At 41.0% G+C, this 16,775-nt stretch overlaps 1 protein-coding gene across 2 annotated transcripts in view; it reads right to left on the reverse strand.

Annotated features, from left to right (window-relative positions):
- Positions 1 to 16,775, reverse strand: part of Smp_074200.1 — a gene marked incomplete at its 5' end in the record, with an annotated part of 27,922 nt that overhangs the window by 1,258 nt on the left and 9,889 nt on the right. The window contains 4 exons of one of the 2 annotated variants that reach the window (XM_018797859.1): positions 1,108 to 1,194; positions 4,117 to 4,622; positions 7,611 to 7,658; positions 10,432 to 10,744. In XM_018797859.1, coding sequence (XP_018652859.1) covers positions 1,108 to 1,194; positions 4,117 to 4,622; positions 7,611 to 7,658; positions 10,432 to 10,744 — 954 coding nt within the window. Of the gene's footprint in view, positions 1 to 924; positions 1,195 to 4,116; positions 4,623 to 7,610; positions 7,659 to 10,431; positions 10,745 to 16,775 lie in introns of those variants that run through there. The other variant, XM_018797860.1, reaches the window with a different exon arrangement.

Here is a 16,775-nt window from a genome sequence, read left to right on the forward strand (position 1 = left end):
GAAAATTGGGTTAGAAGTGGTCTTAATGACCTGAGAGCGTGACCGCAGTGCTCACGTTAAACTGCTTGGGGTCGGTCACACACATTTTTGTGGGTAGTTTTTGTGTTAGCTCCGTTCTTCAAAGGACCTTACCGCCGGAGACCGATATCCATGGGATAAGGCGAAGTGCGCATTTTTAGGGTCGACCTTTTCTAACCCCAACCCTCCGTGTGGGAAGGCAGCATCACTGTCATACTGGTTGTCTAAAGGAAACACCTTACTGCTGTCACACCTCAGTACAGTCAGCAGTACGACTTCTCCTTCGGACCTTGGGTTTCCTGATTTTAGTCTCACCTCTCTTCAACCGACCTGCCTGGCATGATAGGACCTTGAGGAACGATTGTTCCAGCCAGTATAGCTCGATTGGTTCATCACGATAGGCAAGCCCGACCACCACGTTAAGGTAACAGCAACGGTCGGGCATAATTAGCATAATTAGCAATCAATACAAAGCATAATTTCATGATATAATAAGTGACTTAAATATTTGAACAGAACTGGTGATACGTTGGTCAGTATTTATTTATTTATTTAAACACATGAATATTGGTACAAGAAAGCACCAGATAAATATGCGCCTCACAAATCTCATTCGATTTGTGTGAGGACTGTGATACTGCAAAGGTGCCAAAACTGAAGCTGGTGGTTTTCTTAGGTGGCCACACCCCGAGCCTTTGACCTGAAGGTCTAGTCCACAAGGCAGTGGAGCATCTTAAAGAGATGCAGTCCCATGGTAGCCGATGACTAATAATAGGTTCATACGCCACTTGTTTCCTCAGGATCCTGGAGCCCATGTGCACCATTGGTTTGGAATGAGGGTTTTCCAACTCCCCTAGGTGGACCGTTCATATTCACCAAAACGGTTAGAGTTAAACATTCACTGTTTGTCCTCTCAATTTCGTAAACAACAGTAATGCCACGAGAAGGCAGTAAGTAGGACTTCTCTGGCAGAGGCTACATATGGTCAGTATTGACAAATATAAATGTACACAATGGGTACTTCTGTATACCAAACGAACAGAGGTTATAATAATAATTATCAAAGAAAGATGGCAAAAAACTATTTACCACAGCGAGAACAGAACAGAAAGGAGTAATATCCAAGTAGATTGGGAAGTGAATACGTTTCTGAGATTTTCGTAATTGAAAACCGACCTGAAATGTAAAAGGAAACAGACATTAAAGGGTATAAAACAGCTTCAGTTTGTTTGAAAGTTAAAAATAATATTATATATATATCACATAACTTCGTCTGGAGGGAACAACACCATCCCACATAAAACAACCTCGGTAAGAAAAAGCAATTCAAACCATTTAAACTCTGTCCTGCGAGTTGAAGGATTTTCATTCAGAAGAATTATGATGCCTCATGATCAAAGCCGAGATTCTTAGGAAGTCACCAGGCCGATGACACTCCTAACAACCAAAGCAACAATTATTATAGGTACATGGAATGTCTAGACAATGTGAAAGAATAGGAGGGTCAATAAAATAGCTGTGGAAATAAGGAGATACAAATCGGTGGTTCTTGGAATACGTGGAACCCATTGGAATCAAGCTGGACAGGAAAGATTACCTTCGGGAGAGGGGTTGTTGTACTCTGGTCATGAAGAAGAAAATGCTCCATACACTCAAGAAATTGCTCTGATGCCGAACAAAAAAGCACGAAAAGTACTTATAGGATCGGAATCTTATGGATCCACGATCATCAAAGCATCCATCAAGACAAAGAAGGAGGGAATTACAATGAATGTTATCTAATGTTATGCACCCACCAATGATAGCAATGACGACCATAAAGATCAGTTCTATGAGAGGCTGCAATCGATCATAACGAAGTGTCCAGGAAAGGATCTGACCATTCTGATGATAGACCTAAGCGTCAAAGTTGGAATGGACAACACTGAGTATGAAGATATCATGGGACGACATGGATTCGGAGAAAGAAACGAAAATAGGGAGAGGTTCGTAAATATATGTACATTCAACAAATTGGTTTTAGGTGGCACAATATTCCCATACAAACACAAACACAATGCTACATGGGTCTCATCAGATCACACTACACTGAACCAGATAGATTATATTTACACCAGTAAAAAAACTCACAAGATCAGTGGAAGATGTGGGAAACATGTGAGGAGCTGACAAAGCTTCAGATCACCACCTGTTTGTGGCCAAGATGAAACTGAAACTAAAGAAGTACTGCACAACCGGATAAACAGAATCACAAAGGTTCAATACAGTCTTCCTTCGACATACTGACAAACTTAACGAATTCAAGATAACTCTCAACAACAGTTTACAAGCCTTACAGGATCCGCTGAAAGAAGAAGAAACTACGACGGAGGACAAATGGAAAGGGATCAAAGAAGCACTAACTCTAACATTTCAGGAGGTTCTGGGCCACAAGAAGCATCATCATAAGCAATGGATCTCAATGGGAACCCCGGACAAGATTCAAGAAAGGAAGAACAAGAAGACAGAAGTTGACAACAGTAGAACACGAGCAGAGAAAGTCAAGGCACAAGCAGAATATACAGAAGCAAACAAACAAGTGAAGAAAGGCATTAAAGCCGACAAGCAGAAATACATGGAAGAACTAGCAACGACGGTGGAAAAAGCTGCAAGAGAAAAGAATATGAAACAACTATAAGATACAACGAAGAAAAGGGTAGGGAAATATTGGAAACTACAGAGACCGGTCAAAGACAAAAAAGGAAAGCCAGTCACTGAGATTCAAGAACAGAGGAACAGATGGATAGGATACTTCGAGGAACTCATGAATAAACCAGCTTCATTGAACTCACAGGATATCGAAGCAGCACACATAAACCTTCTTACAGATTTCACTCCACCAACGATCGAAGAAATCAAGATGGTCATCAGACAAATCAAGAATGGGAAAGTAGTAGGATTTGACAATAATCCAGCCGCAGCTCTGAAGTCAGACATAGAAGTAACTGAAAACATTCTTCATGTTTGACTCAGAAGGATTTGGGTGGGGAGAAACAAGTGCCGACGGACTGGAAAGAAGGACAACTCATCAAGTTACCAAAGAAAGGATATCTGAGAAAATTCGGGAACTCAGCTACAGAGGAATCACACTACCATCGACACCAGAAAAAGTTTTCAACAGTGTTGCTGAACCGGATGAAAGATTCAGTAGACATCCGGCTTCGGGATCAACAGACCTGATTCCGTGATGATCGGTCGTGCACAGACCAAATCGTGATACTACAGATCATTGTTGGACAATCAACTGAACGCAACTCGTCACTGTACATTAGCTTCATTGACTATGAGAAGGCATTTGACAGTGTGGATAGGAGAACATTATGGAACCTTCTTCGACATTATGGTGTACCAGAGATCGTCAACTTTATACGGAATTCATACGACGGACCACACTGCAAACTCATGAATAGAGGACAGCTGACAGATGTGTTCCAAGTGAGCACCGGAGTCAGATAAGGCTGCTTACCCTCATCTTTTCCCTTTCTTATGGTGGCTGACTGGATTATGAACACCTAGACATCTCAGGAGAGGCACGAAATACAATGAACAGCTTAGATGCAACTGGACGATTCGGACTTTGCAGACTAACTAGTCCTTCTACTCTATACACATTAATAAATGTAGGTGAAGATAGCCAGTACAGCAGAAGTCTGTGCATCAGTAGGCCTCATCATACACCAGGGAAAAAGCAACACGGAGGATACCAACCCAATCACACTTGATGGTGAAACTCTGGAAAAAGTGGAAACTTTCACGTACCTGAATAGCATCACTGATAAACAAGTGGGATCTGATGAAGATATGAGGGCACGAATTACCAAAGCAAGGATAGAATTTCTAAATTATCCAGGATACGTAAATCTATACATATTCTTGTACTCCTACTTATATTAACCTTAGAAGTAGTATCTTTTCATATTTCCTGTCTTTTATCTTCTTTCCAAGATTCAAGTTTGGAAATTTTCCGAGGGCTAGACATTGGTTAGCATCAAACATTCAAAGACCAGACGTATTTATAAGTAAAGCAATGGATTTCCTACTATCAACAGAATAACTTACCTGTTGAAATCGCTTTAAATGTATTGTCAGAATCGGTGGAGGTTTATAGATTAAATCACGTTTGATAGTATCTTGTAAAATGTCTGGCTTGTTGTTGTTAGGCGTCTGCTTATCCATTGATTTACTATCCAAATTACTATCCAACTCATCTAATGATTTTTGTTTTGTGCATACATCACAAATTAAACGATTAGATCCTGTTAATAATTCAGCAGAAGTATATTTTGAAAGACATTCATAAATAGAAGTAACTCCTTCTTCTGTTGAATTGTTACTTTTATTCTGACCAAGTGGAACTCGTGCATAATGAATAGCTTGATTTAATTCATCTGAATCACATGAAAACAACTGTGACGATACAACTGTGTCCAAAGATAACTTTTCCAATGCTGTGTTGATATGATTTATCTCTGACTGTTTTACATTTTCATCACAGCCATTTGGAATGACTTGCAGTGATGCAACACTGTCATATCGATCACTACCTTCAACGTCTGCACAATTCCCTTCATAAAAAATAAGTAACAAAAATGACAAATAGACTACGTAATAAGTCAAATTGACGGCGGAGGGGAAAGTATAGAATCACAAAAGTATCCATAAAACAAAGAAAACGAACCGCTCTAAGTTTATCTTTATTTAATTTAAACACATAAATATTGGTACAAACAGGTACCACATACATATGCACCACACAAATCAAATGAGATTTGTGTGAGGGTTGTGATACTGCTCAGGTGCCCAAACCGAAGCAGGGAGTTTACTTAGGAGGCTACACCCGGAGCCTTCGACCTAAAAGTCTGATCCACAAGGCAGTGGAGCATCGTAAGGAGATGCAGTCCCATGGTAGTCGGTGACCAATGATTGATTTATACGCCATTTGTTCCCTCAGTATACTGGAGCCAGCCCATGTACACCATTGGTTTGGAATCAGGGTTTTCCAACTCCCCTAGGTGGACTTTCTGTGTCCACTAACCCGGTTAAAGCGCCGGACATTCGCTTTTCGTCCTCTCAATTTCGTAAACAACACCCCAGTGGCGAGAAGACAGTGAGTAGGACTTCCCTGTCAGAGGCTGTATTACGCATGGCCATATGAGAATATTTCGAGAGGGAGAGCGGACTCTCTCCACTCTCAGCCATACCAGGGCATTTGGGGGCACCACACTAAGTACTTATAAAGGGACGTATTATTTGTAAAACTTAAATTTTTGCTATACCGCATACAACTTGAGCACTCAAACACTTGAATCCTCCAAGCTGCAAGTTAGAAGACATGAGATGAATGGGAAAAAATCTTATTCCAACCAGTGTCAAATATGATACAAAACACTCGGATATTTGTAATTTTTAGTAAAAACGAAATAATCATTACACTCATCTAATCCGCAGGCGGTGGTTTTTAGCATCTCTTCAATCGGGAAGCTATGTATCGAGATTCTGGGATGTTCTCCCAAACGATGATTGGATGGTATGTCTTCGGCTCTTTCAGAGATTCAGGAGCCGCCCTCACAAGACATAACTTCTGAAGTTCTAGTAAAAAGTGGTAATCAGTAGAGTTTAATCATACCAATAATGAGGGAGTTACTAATGTCACTGAACGATAGGTTTACAATATCATAAATTGACCGAAGTTAGAATTGTTAACCACTGGATGCCGACTCAATCACTTGAAGGTCAAGTGCTAGCAACAAGACGTGAAGCTCCTAGGGTTCGATCCCCTATGGTGGGGTCGTAGATGGGCATCACTGAGAAGTCCAACATCACGATAAAAAAGCTGTCCAGTCCTTCCTGGTTTTAAACGGCCATCTAACTAAAACATTTTCGTGAAATAAACTGGATAAATTACTATGTCTGTACTTGTGTCCATGTAATCTTAAGATGATTGACGAAAAAGCAAGTAAATAAAGTATACGACTGACACAACGAGACGATCATACGAAGGATTACTATTTATATTTTCATAACAAAGTTAGTAGATATTCATGGTGTCGTGTCTAAGCATTATCGTTTAAAGTTGCAGTGAGGATAAGTATAGAATGTAATTCTTTTGCACACATAGTACATTTCATGAATAGTAAGAGCTTCTGTATTAAGGAGTTGTATACGAAGAAGTCTTAGTGAATGTGGACGAATTCTATAAATAACCTTAAAATCAGCCTGTAGGTCAGTAGAGTGATTAGAATCGACTAAATGTTCAAAAAATAGAACTCCAAACCGCTTTTTTTCTTACTCTTGCAGAACTACACTGCAATGTGTCCTCATATGAGAATTGAGATTGACCGCTGACTATGATCTATGTACCATGCTTCATAAGAGCAGGTGAACTGGTAGATGCACATAAGGACCAGATGAGGAAATTTATCCTACACAGATACAAAAGTTCTGATAGTCAATGTCAGTCGCCACATAGAATGTTCTTTTCTTAACTGTTGACAGCTGATTTTTGAATACATCAGAGGTTCGGTCACCTTTAAATTTCTTTGAAACGGAATCTCTGGATTCTTTGTTCCAGACTTCTTTCATAATTTTCTTCACGAAGTGGTTAGGATAACCGTTTTCAGCCAACATTCTCCCGAGAAACCCAAGTCCTTCTTCAATTCATTCCGTAACATGAAGAGTGAATAAGATTTTTGTTTCAGTTTAGTGGAACCGAGCTATGGAAGTTGGTTAGTTGGCCGTTCCATGTCTGTTTTCTGTAAATATACTTTCATAAGGGTCCATTGCCACTCCATATTAAAAGCAAATTGTAAAATGAGATAGAATGGGCTACCTTATTTTCTAACTTGAAATCTAGCCAAGGACAACAGGTTTCTTTTTCGTGTTACAGCAACTATACTACAATGTAAAATGTCAGTCAGTCAGTTACAACGTAGAACTTCGTACGTACGTACATCAGTTTGAGTTGCCATACCACATTAACACAGAGATCCATTTGTCGATTCAAATCCCATAGTGGTAGAAGTAGTAAGGGTATAAACAGTAATCCAAAAGATTAAGGTTTGAAGATGTTATTCAAGGAGTGTAATCCAGTGAAATAAATTTGGAAGGAGAAAAAGGATAGGGACATGAAGAAGTCAGAAGATTAGAATTTGGTAGAACACAATGAGTGAATGCACCTTCGCCATTGCAAATGATTTTGAGCCATGTCATTCAAGGTCTCTAACCATCGATCACTATCATCTCGCGAATCCCAACCAGGTAGTCTACACCTACCAGCACGGCTCAGTCCAATCGTCAGTGACTTCATGGATTTGTGCCATGTTTTGGTCTGGCCACCCCAAGCTTTCTTCCAACCTACTCCTACACCATAAAACATTGCACATCGGGGCAGTCGAAATGTAATAAATCCGATTGATCACAGCACACTCATGCCAGAAAACCTAATTTCCTAACAACTGACTGAATGTTATTCGAATACTGAAAGTAAATCACAAATAAAAAGTTATAAATACCAATGGATAACTGTAAAAATATACAAATTAGAATTCTCTTACCGTCCGATGATGCTACTTCATCACAAGAACCTTGGTTTATTGTTTCGCCTACAAGTATCAAGAAAACGGTAGCTCCAATAAAGTATCAGTAATGTACAAATGGATCATGAAATGTACTACTCAAAATTAACAACAACAAAGAACCTTCCTAAGCAGAGATGGATAGTGGCTAGCAGTGGAATCCAGGACGCGCGTTTCGTCCTATTTGGGACTCGTCAGCTGGATGTACCTGCATCTCAGAGTTGATGTTCACTCCAAACAAACAATACTAAGTGAATTCAAAGAACCTTCCTGTTTTAACTTATTCGCCCAATAACGATTTATGAGATTACGATACTACTCTATAATACTTATGAGTAATTCATAATTTAATGTATAATTTCCTTCTAATATTTCGTTGGTTAATTGTAAAACAAACCATTCTCTTAGTTGAAATCATGAGTCAATTGAAGCTAGACCACCATAGAAAACCTGGAAGCATTGGACGGCCGTTTCGTCCTATTGTGGGACTCCTCAGCAAGACTGGTAGGTCCTGGGTTCGAATCTCGCTGAGGAGTCCCATAATAGGACGCAACGGCCGTCCAGTGCTTCCAGGTTTTCCATGGTGGTCTAGCTTTAATTGACTCATAATTTCAACTATGAAAATACTGAAATCTCCACAAAACCCCTATCTGATTAAAACTATTTTCTGTTAAATTCACTTGGTATTGTTTGTTTGAATCTTCCTATTGATGTTTAGGACTGCAAGTGATTCCTGGATTCCACTGATAGCCACTATCCATATTTGCTTACAATGCTTGTGAATTAAGGCTATATCGAGGTAATACACACAGTATGCACATATACCAATAAGACACTGTTCAACTGCAGTCCTAAACATCAATGGGAAAATTCAAATAAACAATACTAAATGAATTTAAACTTCACCCCATTGCACAAGCAAGTGGCTAACAGGACTCAGTAGCTGAGTGGATAACGCGATGTAGTTTCAAGCGAACAATACTGGGTTCGAGTCCCAGAGTGAATATCAACTCTGAGACGCAAGTGAATCCAGCTGACGAGTTCGAAATAGCACGAAACGTGAGTCCTAGATTCCACTGTTAGCCACTATCCATCTTTGCTTATAACATTTTCTGTTAAGTTGATGTGATCTTTTGTTATATTGAGATTTTATTTTAGGCTTCAAACTTCCACTATATCTGCGCTTTTATCTGATATGCTAAGATGAGTTATACTGATGTATTCACGTCAGATATATGTTAATGACTAAAAATGCTCGAAAGGAAATCTTCCGTGAGATGGTTGGGCAACGTATTACGTATGCCTGAACACTGATTATCACGACGCGCTATACTGATTAGTGTTGGGGATGGTTGGAAGAAACTTAAGGGTTGCCAATCAAAAACGTAGCATCAGTTCATGCAGTCATTAAATTCTTTTCTGAGCCATGTTGGTAGATGCAAACTACTTGGTTAGGGTTCGCATGACTATCGTAATCAATGATTGGAGACTGGGTGACATGACTCAGAATCAATCACGATGGCGTAGGTGTATACACTCTATGTCTGCCCTTAAACTGAGATTAAAATTGCCTTATACATTTATTTCTACGAACTAATTCTTTCTTCCTGTATTATATCCTTAAGGTTGTGTATACAACCCTTATATATATTACTACCATTGAAGTAACTACATCTATGAATTTGGTGTTCATCTTATTGCGCAACTTGGACCGATTCATATATGTGTTCCTACGTTGCAGCTAACTGACTGATTCAAACTATCCTTTGTCTGTAAGCGGCTAAACATTGACTATCACTGTTGATTTCATCACTATAAATGTAAGTCTGTCATCTAAATTAAATATTAACTGTAAAGGAAAGTCTTTATCCATATTCCAGTGCATTTTAGAGAATTAGAGATGGTTTATTGGCTTTATTTGAATTACTTCAGCGAATTCGATCAGGTTTGATTACTGCGCTGTGAGTTATGTTGCTTATACGACAGCTAATGCAATAACATTCCACTTCCCAAACTGAAGTATGATAATTAAATTTTGGACCTTTTATTTTTATTTATTTAAATACAAATATTGGTACAAACAGGTACCACATACATATGCACCACACAAATCAAATGAGATTTGTGTGAGGGTTGTGATACTGCTCAGGTGCCCAAACCGAAGCAGGGAGTTTACTTAGGAGGCTACACCCGGAGCCTTCGACCTAAAAGTCTGATCCACAAGGCAGTGGAGCATCGTGAGGAGATGCAGTTCCATGGTAGTCGATGACGAATAACTGGTTTATACGCCATTTGTTCCCTCGGGATACTGGAGCCCAGGTGCACCATTGGTTTGAAATGAGGGTTTTCCAACTCTCCTAGGTAGATTCTCTGTGTCTATCAGCCTGGTTAAAGCACCGGACATTGGCTTTTCGTCCTCTCAATTTCGTAACCAACAGTAATTCTGTGAGATGGCAGTGGGCAGGACTTCCCTGTCAGAGGCTGTATTATGCATGGCCATGTGAGAGCATTTTGAAATGGAGAGCGGACTCTCCCCACTCTCGGCCGTACCAGGGCATTTGAGGGCAAGACCTGCAACCAATTAGTTAACATCTAAATGATTTAATCATTAAAACATCAGCTCCACTGGTTACAAGCATAAGTGACCATTATGAATGAACTGATTTCTGTCAGAAACAATCTCTCAAAAGACATGTAATTTCGTAGTAAAAACTTCTCTATAGAAACTACGAACGATTCATAAAAATTCAACAAGTGAAAATTGAAAGTCATAAGAAAGAATGAAGAAACCTTTACTCACTTGAAAGCTCGCATTCATTCGAATTGAACAAATTCACCTCATTCTTATTTACATCATCGTTGCTATTATTATCTTCATGTTGATGCTCATTTACGCCAAGATTCCCATCCACGTTCTCGACACGCTTACTGTCTACATTTGGATCAGTTACATCAGCACATTTTGCAATAAATGAGTCCAATGGTTGGTGGTTATTATGTTTTGTTTTCTGACTATCTGAATCTGAACTGCACTGATCTAAACAGCCCTGATCTGATTGATAATCATGTATGAAATTTTGACGTTTTCGTTGTTTTGGAGCTTTACGTTTACGCTACAATTTGATGAAAATAATATTAAAATAAAAAAGGATCGGGTTCAGAATTCCACTTCTTAGATGCTTCATAAAAAATGAGATCTGATGACTCGCTACAAACATCGATATATAGAAAGCCAACGTGGAATGGCTAGTAAACGAAGTTTCAAAGTTGGACTCCACTGAAACAAAAAAGAAACCTAATCCATTTTCTATGTACGACGGTTAGACGAATCTATACCGATGAAACAGTCAAAATCGACCTCGATACAATGTGGCAGATACCAGTCAACAAAGGATATCCACCTAAATTGATTAACATCTGAAACCAATGTAGGGACGTGAATGAGTGTCTACAGCATCAAAGAAGATTCTTTTCATGAACGTTTAGTTTGAAAGGAAATACGATGGCAGGAATTCTGGAAAATAGACTTTCTGAATCTCTGAGACAAACATTTTATTCGGGTGAACTTTGTGTTGTCTTTTTTAGTCGACATTGTTGATGCTAGGTCCCCAGAAATTACTTGGTAAACGTCTAATGGATATCATCCTATCGGGTATCCCGGTGGTCACAACTTATCCCGACGATATCTTAATTGTTGCCACTTTGTTAGAACAGCTATGAGAACGCACTACGGCTGTACAACAACGCATCAGTGATAATGGGTTTTCATCCCGACCGTTGCTGCTACCTTGAGGTAGTGGTAGGGCTTGCCTATCGTGATGAACCAATCGAGCTATACTGGCTGGAACAATCGTTCCTCAAGGTCCTATCATGCCAGGCAGGTCGGTTGAAGAGAGGTGAGACTAAAATCAGGAAACCCAAGGTCCGAAGGAGAAGTCGTACTGCTGACTGTACTGAGGTGTGACAGCAGTAAGGTGTTTCCTTTAGACAACCAGTATGACAGTGATGCTGCCTTCCCACACGGAGGGTTGGGGTTAGAAAAGGTCGACCCTAAAAATGCGCACTTCGCCTTATCCCATGGATATCGGTCTCCGGCGGTAAGGTCCTTTGAAGAACGGAGCTAACACAAAAACTACCCACAAAAATGTGTGTGACCGACCTCAAGCAGTTGTCCCTTTGGCACTGTGGTCACGCTCTCAGGTCATTAAGACCACTTCTAACCCAATTTCCTTTTCAAGTACCTCTAGAAGAACCCTTCCACGGTGTGGGCAACCGGGAAGTGATAACTGCCCTCATACCTCTAACATCACTCAAAACCACTGATTGAATGGGTTTTCATTACGTCCAAAAGTGTTAAATTTTCTTGAAATCGGTAAAGCACTTGGGTCTCATTTTTGTCACTCCAAGCCGCAAACCAGGTCGCGAAAACATTCGAACTATACAATTAGTGCCTACCCCCACCAATGTTTCTGCCCTACGGTCATTTCTGGGATTAGTTAACTATAAGTCAGCCTTTTTTCCATCGATGGATGACATCCGCGCCCGGCTGAATAAGAACACCACTTGGAACTGGATGAAAGAATGTGAAATAACTTTATGCAACCTGAGGACGATCAATAGCTCAGAATTATTACCAATGCACTACGAATCGTCTTTGCAGTGCGCCGCTTCCATAAGTTGTACAGTCGAAGACTTACTCGTTTGACAGACCACAAGCCTCTTACAATTTTCGGTTCAAAATCTGTCATTCAAGCCCATTCTGCAAGTCGCCTCCAGCGTTAGGCCTTGGTACTATTGGGTTTTGACTTAGACATTCAATACTTTGGTCAGGAAGACGCTTTGTCACGACTTATAAGTGAACACTCTACAGCAAAGGAAGATATGATTATCGCCTCACTCTCGACAGAAGATCACGACGACTGTTACCTAACAACTGTTATTCGTGCTTTGCCAGTTTCAGCATGAGAGGTACAAGCTGCCTCCAGGAACGATCCATCATTAAGAAAACGATGAACTACATCATCAACGGTTGGTCGTCTACTGGTTGATTGTGAAATGAAGCAACTTAACTATCGTCAGGATTCATTATACGTCGTAAACGAATGCTTGATGTTTGGAGAGAGAGAGAGAGAGAGTGGTGGTTCCAGAATTCTTACGATCAAAGGTGCTGAAGCAGTTACATATTGGTCATCCTGGTGTAAAACAAATGAAGTCCATAGCTATAATTTATGCATATTAACCTATTGTGGACCGGTAAATCATAGAGTTGGTAGGCAAATGCACGCAGTGTAAACAAGAGGTGAAAAATAACGCCTAAGTTCGGCCGGTTCAATAGTCACAGCCTGAATATCCCTGGTCCAGGATACACGTCGAGTTCGCTAGACCAACCAATGGAAATAATTATCTAGTTGTAGTCGATGCGTTTTCAAAATGGCCAGGAATCTTCCCCATCATGCCACAAACGACGGCCAAAACAATACAGCTCTTGACGCAAATTTTCTCTCGCAACGGATTACCTGATGTAATCGTATCAGATAACGGTTCACAACTCACCTCCAGCCAGTTCCAAGGATTCTGCCAACGTCTAGCTATCAAACATTTTCGCTCTCCCTCTTACCATCCACACTCAAATGGACAGGCAGAAAGATTTTTCGACACGTTTAAGAGGGGTCTACTCAAGTCAGAAGAGGAGGGGACGCTAGTCGAAACACTACAGAACCCCTTATTCGTCTATCGAACGATACCAATGATATACTACCAGAGCAGAAGTCCCCAGCAGAAATCCTCATAGAAAGAAGACTGAGGACGATCCACAACCTGATGCTTTTGAGAACTACACCACTACAGACAAAATCCCAGAAAGTACCAACGTACGAGTTTGGATGTCCGGTGTCTGTTTAAGACGCAGGTGAACCCCAAGGACGTATGCTATCGAAAGGGGAGGTTTTGGGGATGCCAGATCTCCAGAAATCTATTGGTAAACGTCTTACTTTCGTAATTTCATTTTGAAAATTTGAATTTTTCGTTTTCGCTCCAAAGACGCTCATTTTTACCTTTAGATTGTATTTCTCACTCGGAAGGACTCTTAATGTCATTGTTTGTTGTCTCTTTTAATACGCTATTTTGTGACATTTTCTAAGAACATTTTTATACTGTATATATACGCTTGAGTTGTGCCTGTTCGTTCGTGCTTCTGGCTGCTTGTGAAAAATACCTTCCCTTATCTGAACCTGGTTTTCTGCATCTAGTGAGCAGGGCTGAGACGCATAGGAATAGTTTAGCGTAACTTGTCGTTGTGTCGCTGATCCTTCGTTCCGTTAGTCAATTTTAGGTGATTTTGTAATCTCTTCAAACACGGTAGACATATGATTCGTAGTTGTGTAAAGGAAAAGCTCCCGCTTTCGACCAAATTATCAGTTTACTTTTTCATGTACAGTGGGTCATCTTGTACGTACACTAATTTATTTATTTATTTGAACACATAGATATATGGACAAGGGGGCACCAGATATATATATGCCACACAAAAAATTGTCATTTTATTTGTGTAAGGGCTATGATACTGTCCAGGTGCTCAGATCGAAGCAGGTGGTTTTCTTAAGCGGCCAGACACGGAACCTTCGACCTAAAAGTCTGATCCACAAGGCAGTGAAGCATCGTGAGGAGATGCAGTCCCATGGTAGCCGGTCACCAACGATTGATTCATACGCCATTTGTTCCCTCAGGATATTGGAGCCTATGTACACCATTGGTTTGAAATAAGGGTGTTATAATTGTATTTTGCTAATAAACGACCCAGCTACTCCTATTGCTTAGCATTCTTACACAATGACACTCGATAAGACCCCAAAAATCGGAACACGTTGAACAGGAACGAAATTGTATTCAAAAATAATAATGTTAAGTGAACAGCAATCACTGATTTGAATAACGTTCATATATTTATAGTATATACATAAGAAGCTTCTAGATTTTTCTCCAATAATTTGTCAGGGCTGATTGGTTAAGAATTAGCCAATCAGCGCGCGTCAACACGATCATGCACATAACATGCCTTAATCTGATTTATTTCCCACTAACACCTCCCCTTTGAGCAGATTTGTAGGATCTGGTATTAGGGTTCACCTGCAACCGCTTTACTGGTTTGTGCTTCCGGTTTGTCCACCTTCTAGGTAATAAGGACATTGTATCATCCTTCGTTTGCACCTTGACTGCCCTGTCTGTTTCAGGTGTTTTGATTTCAAAGGTGTATAGCAGAACATCAAGAAATAATCTATGCTGCGTTTCGTTGTTGGCGATCGAGTTTGATTACAGTTGGTTAGCATGACGCACCCAGACTTCTGAGCCAACTGACACCTCATAAACTACATTCCCTTTCTTTCTCACGATCCGACCAGCTGTCCACGTAGGATGTTTACCACGATAGTCCATAGCAAGTACTTTTTGACCCACCATGAACAATCGTCTTTGTGCCCCATGGTATCGATTGAACTGCTTCTCCATCGATAAGTTTCGTTGGGGCTCACGAGCTGGCGTCGGACGGATGACATCGAAATGTGTCCTTATTTTTCTGCCAAGTAACGCTTCCGCTGGAGAGACCCCATTTGTTGTTTGAGGGTTCGGTGTAGAACGGTAGACAAACAGGAACCTCTCTAAGATCTCGTCGGTGGTACCCTCCCCTCTTGATATTTTTAGAGCATTTTTGAACGTACCAACAAAACGTTTTACCTGGCCATTCGATTGCGGATGGAATGGAGGTGTTCGGATGTGCCTGATTCCGTTCTGCTGACAAAGTTCTGAAAAGATAGACGATGTAAATTGTGTGCCGTTGTCGCTGACTACTTGTTCTGGAACCCCGAAACGACTGAATAGTTGCCGCAGTTTTCTAACTGTGCAGCTTGCTGTTGGATGTTCCATTATGAAGATTTCCGGCCACTTGCTGTATGTGTCCACTACCAGAAGGTAAGTTTGTCCATGGAATGGATCAGCGAAGTCTAAATGTATACGCTGCCACGGTGACTGTGGTATCGGCCATGATTGCAACTCTGCTTTTAGTGGTGCTTTTGCTGCCAATGCACATTTTGTACACGAACGGGATAGCTGCTCGAGTTGGGTATCTAATTGTGGCCAGTATACATAACTTCGTGCTAGAGCTTTCATGCGGTTTATTCCAGGATGTCCTGCATGCAGCTGTTCGAGGACTGCTGGTTGCAACTTCTTTGGGATTATAACACGTTCAGCAAACATGAGACAATCGTCGATGATTGAAAGAGATAATCTGCGCTGATAAAACTGCTGAAGCTCTGTTGAACTGATCTTCGAAAGCCACCCTTCTAGATGGAACTTTCTGACTTCTTGTAGAACAGGGTCTCGAAGAGTCTCTTTTCTGCCATCATCAGACACCCCGATCGTTGCTGCTACCTTGACGTGGTGGTCGGGCTTGCCTATCGTGATGAAGCAATCGAGCTATGCTGGCTGGAACAATCGTTCCTCGAGGTCCTACCATGCCAGACAGGTCGGTTGAAGAGCGGTGAGACTAAAAGCAGCAAACCCAAGGTCCGAAGGCGAAGTTGTACTGCTGACTGTACAGAGGTGTGACAGCAGTAAGGTGTTTCCTTCAGACAACCAGCATGACAGCGATGCTGCCTTCCCACAAGGAGGGGTGGGGTTAGAAAAGGTCGACCCTAAAAATGCACACCTCGCCTTATCCCACGGATATCCGTCTCCGGCGGTAAGGTTTTTTTGAAGAACGGAGCTAACACAAAAACTACCCACAAAAAGGTCGTGTGTGACCGACCTCAAGCAGTTGTCCCTTGGGCACTGCGGTCACGCTCTCAGGTCATTAAGACCACTTCTAACCCAATTTCCTTTTCAGGTACCTCTAGAAGAACCCTTCCACGGTGTGGGCAACCGGGAAGTGATAACTGCCCTCATACCTCTAACAACACTCAAGACCACTGTATTCATAATCAATCTCCTTCTTCACTTCCTACTATTCCTTCCACCTTGACTTTCAACACTAAACTTCCCTGTTCCGGTTTCCTCCTCAAGTGTCACCATGGCCAACGATTCTACTGCGCGAAACGCTGTCCCAAGTCTACTAAAACCTCGCTCCAACTACACATTGGAACCTTCAACGTACGT

This window comes from Schistosoma mansoni, chromosome 6, assembly GCF_000237925.1.
Source record: "Schistosoma mansoni strain Puerto Rico chromosome 6, complete genome".
Classification (NCBI taxonomy): domain Eukaryota; kingdom Metazoa; phylum Platyhelminthes; class Trematoda; order Strigeidida; family Schistosomatidae; genus Schistosoma; species Schistosoma mansoni.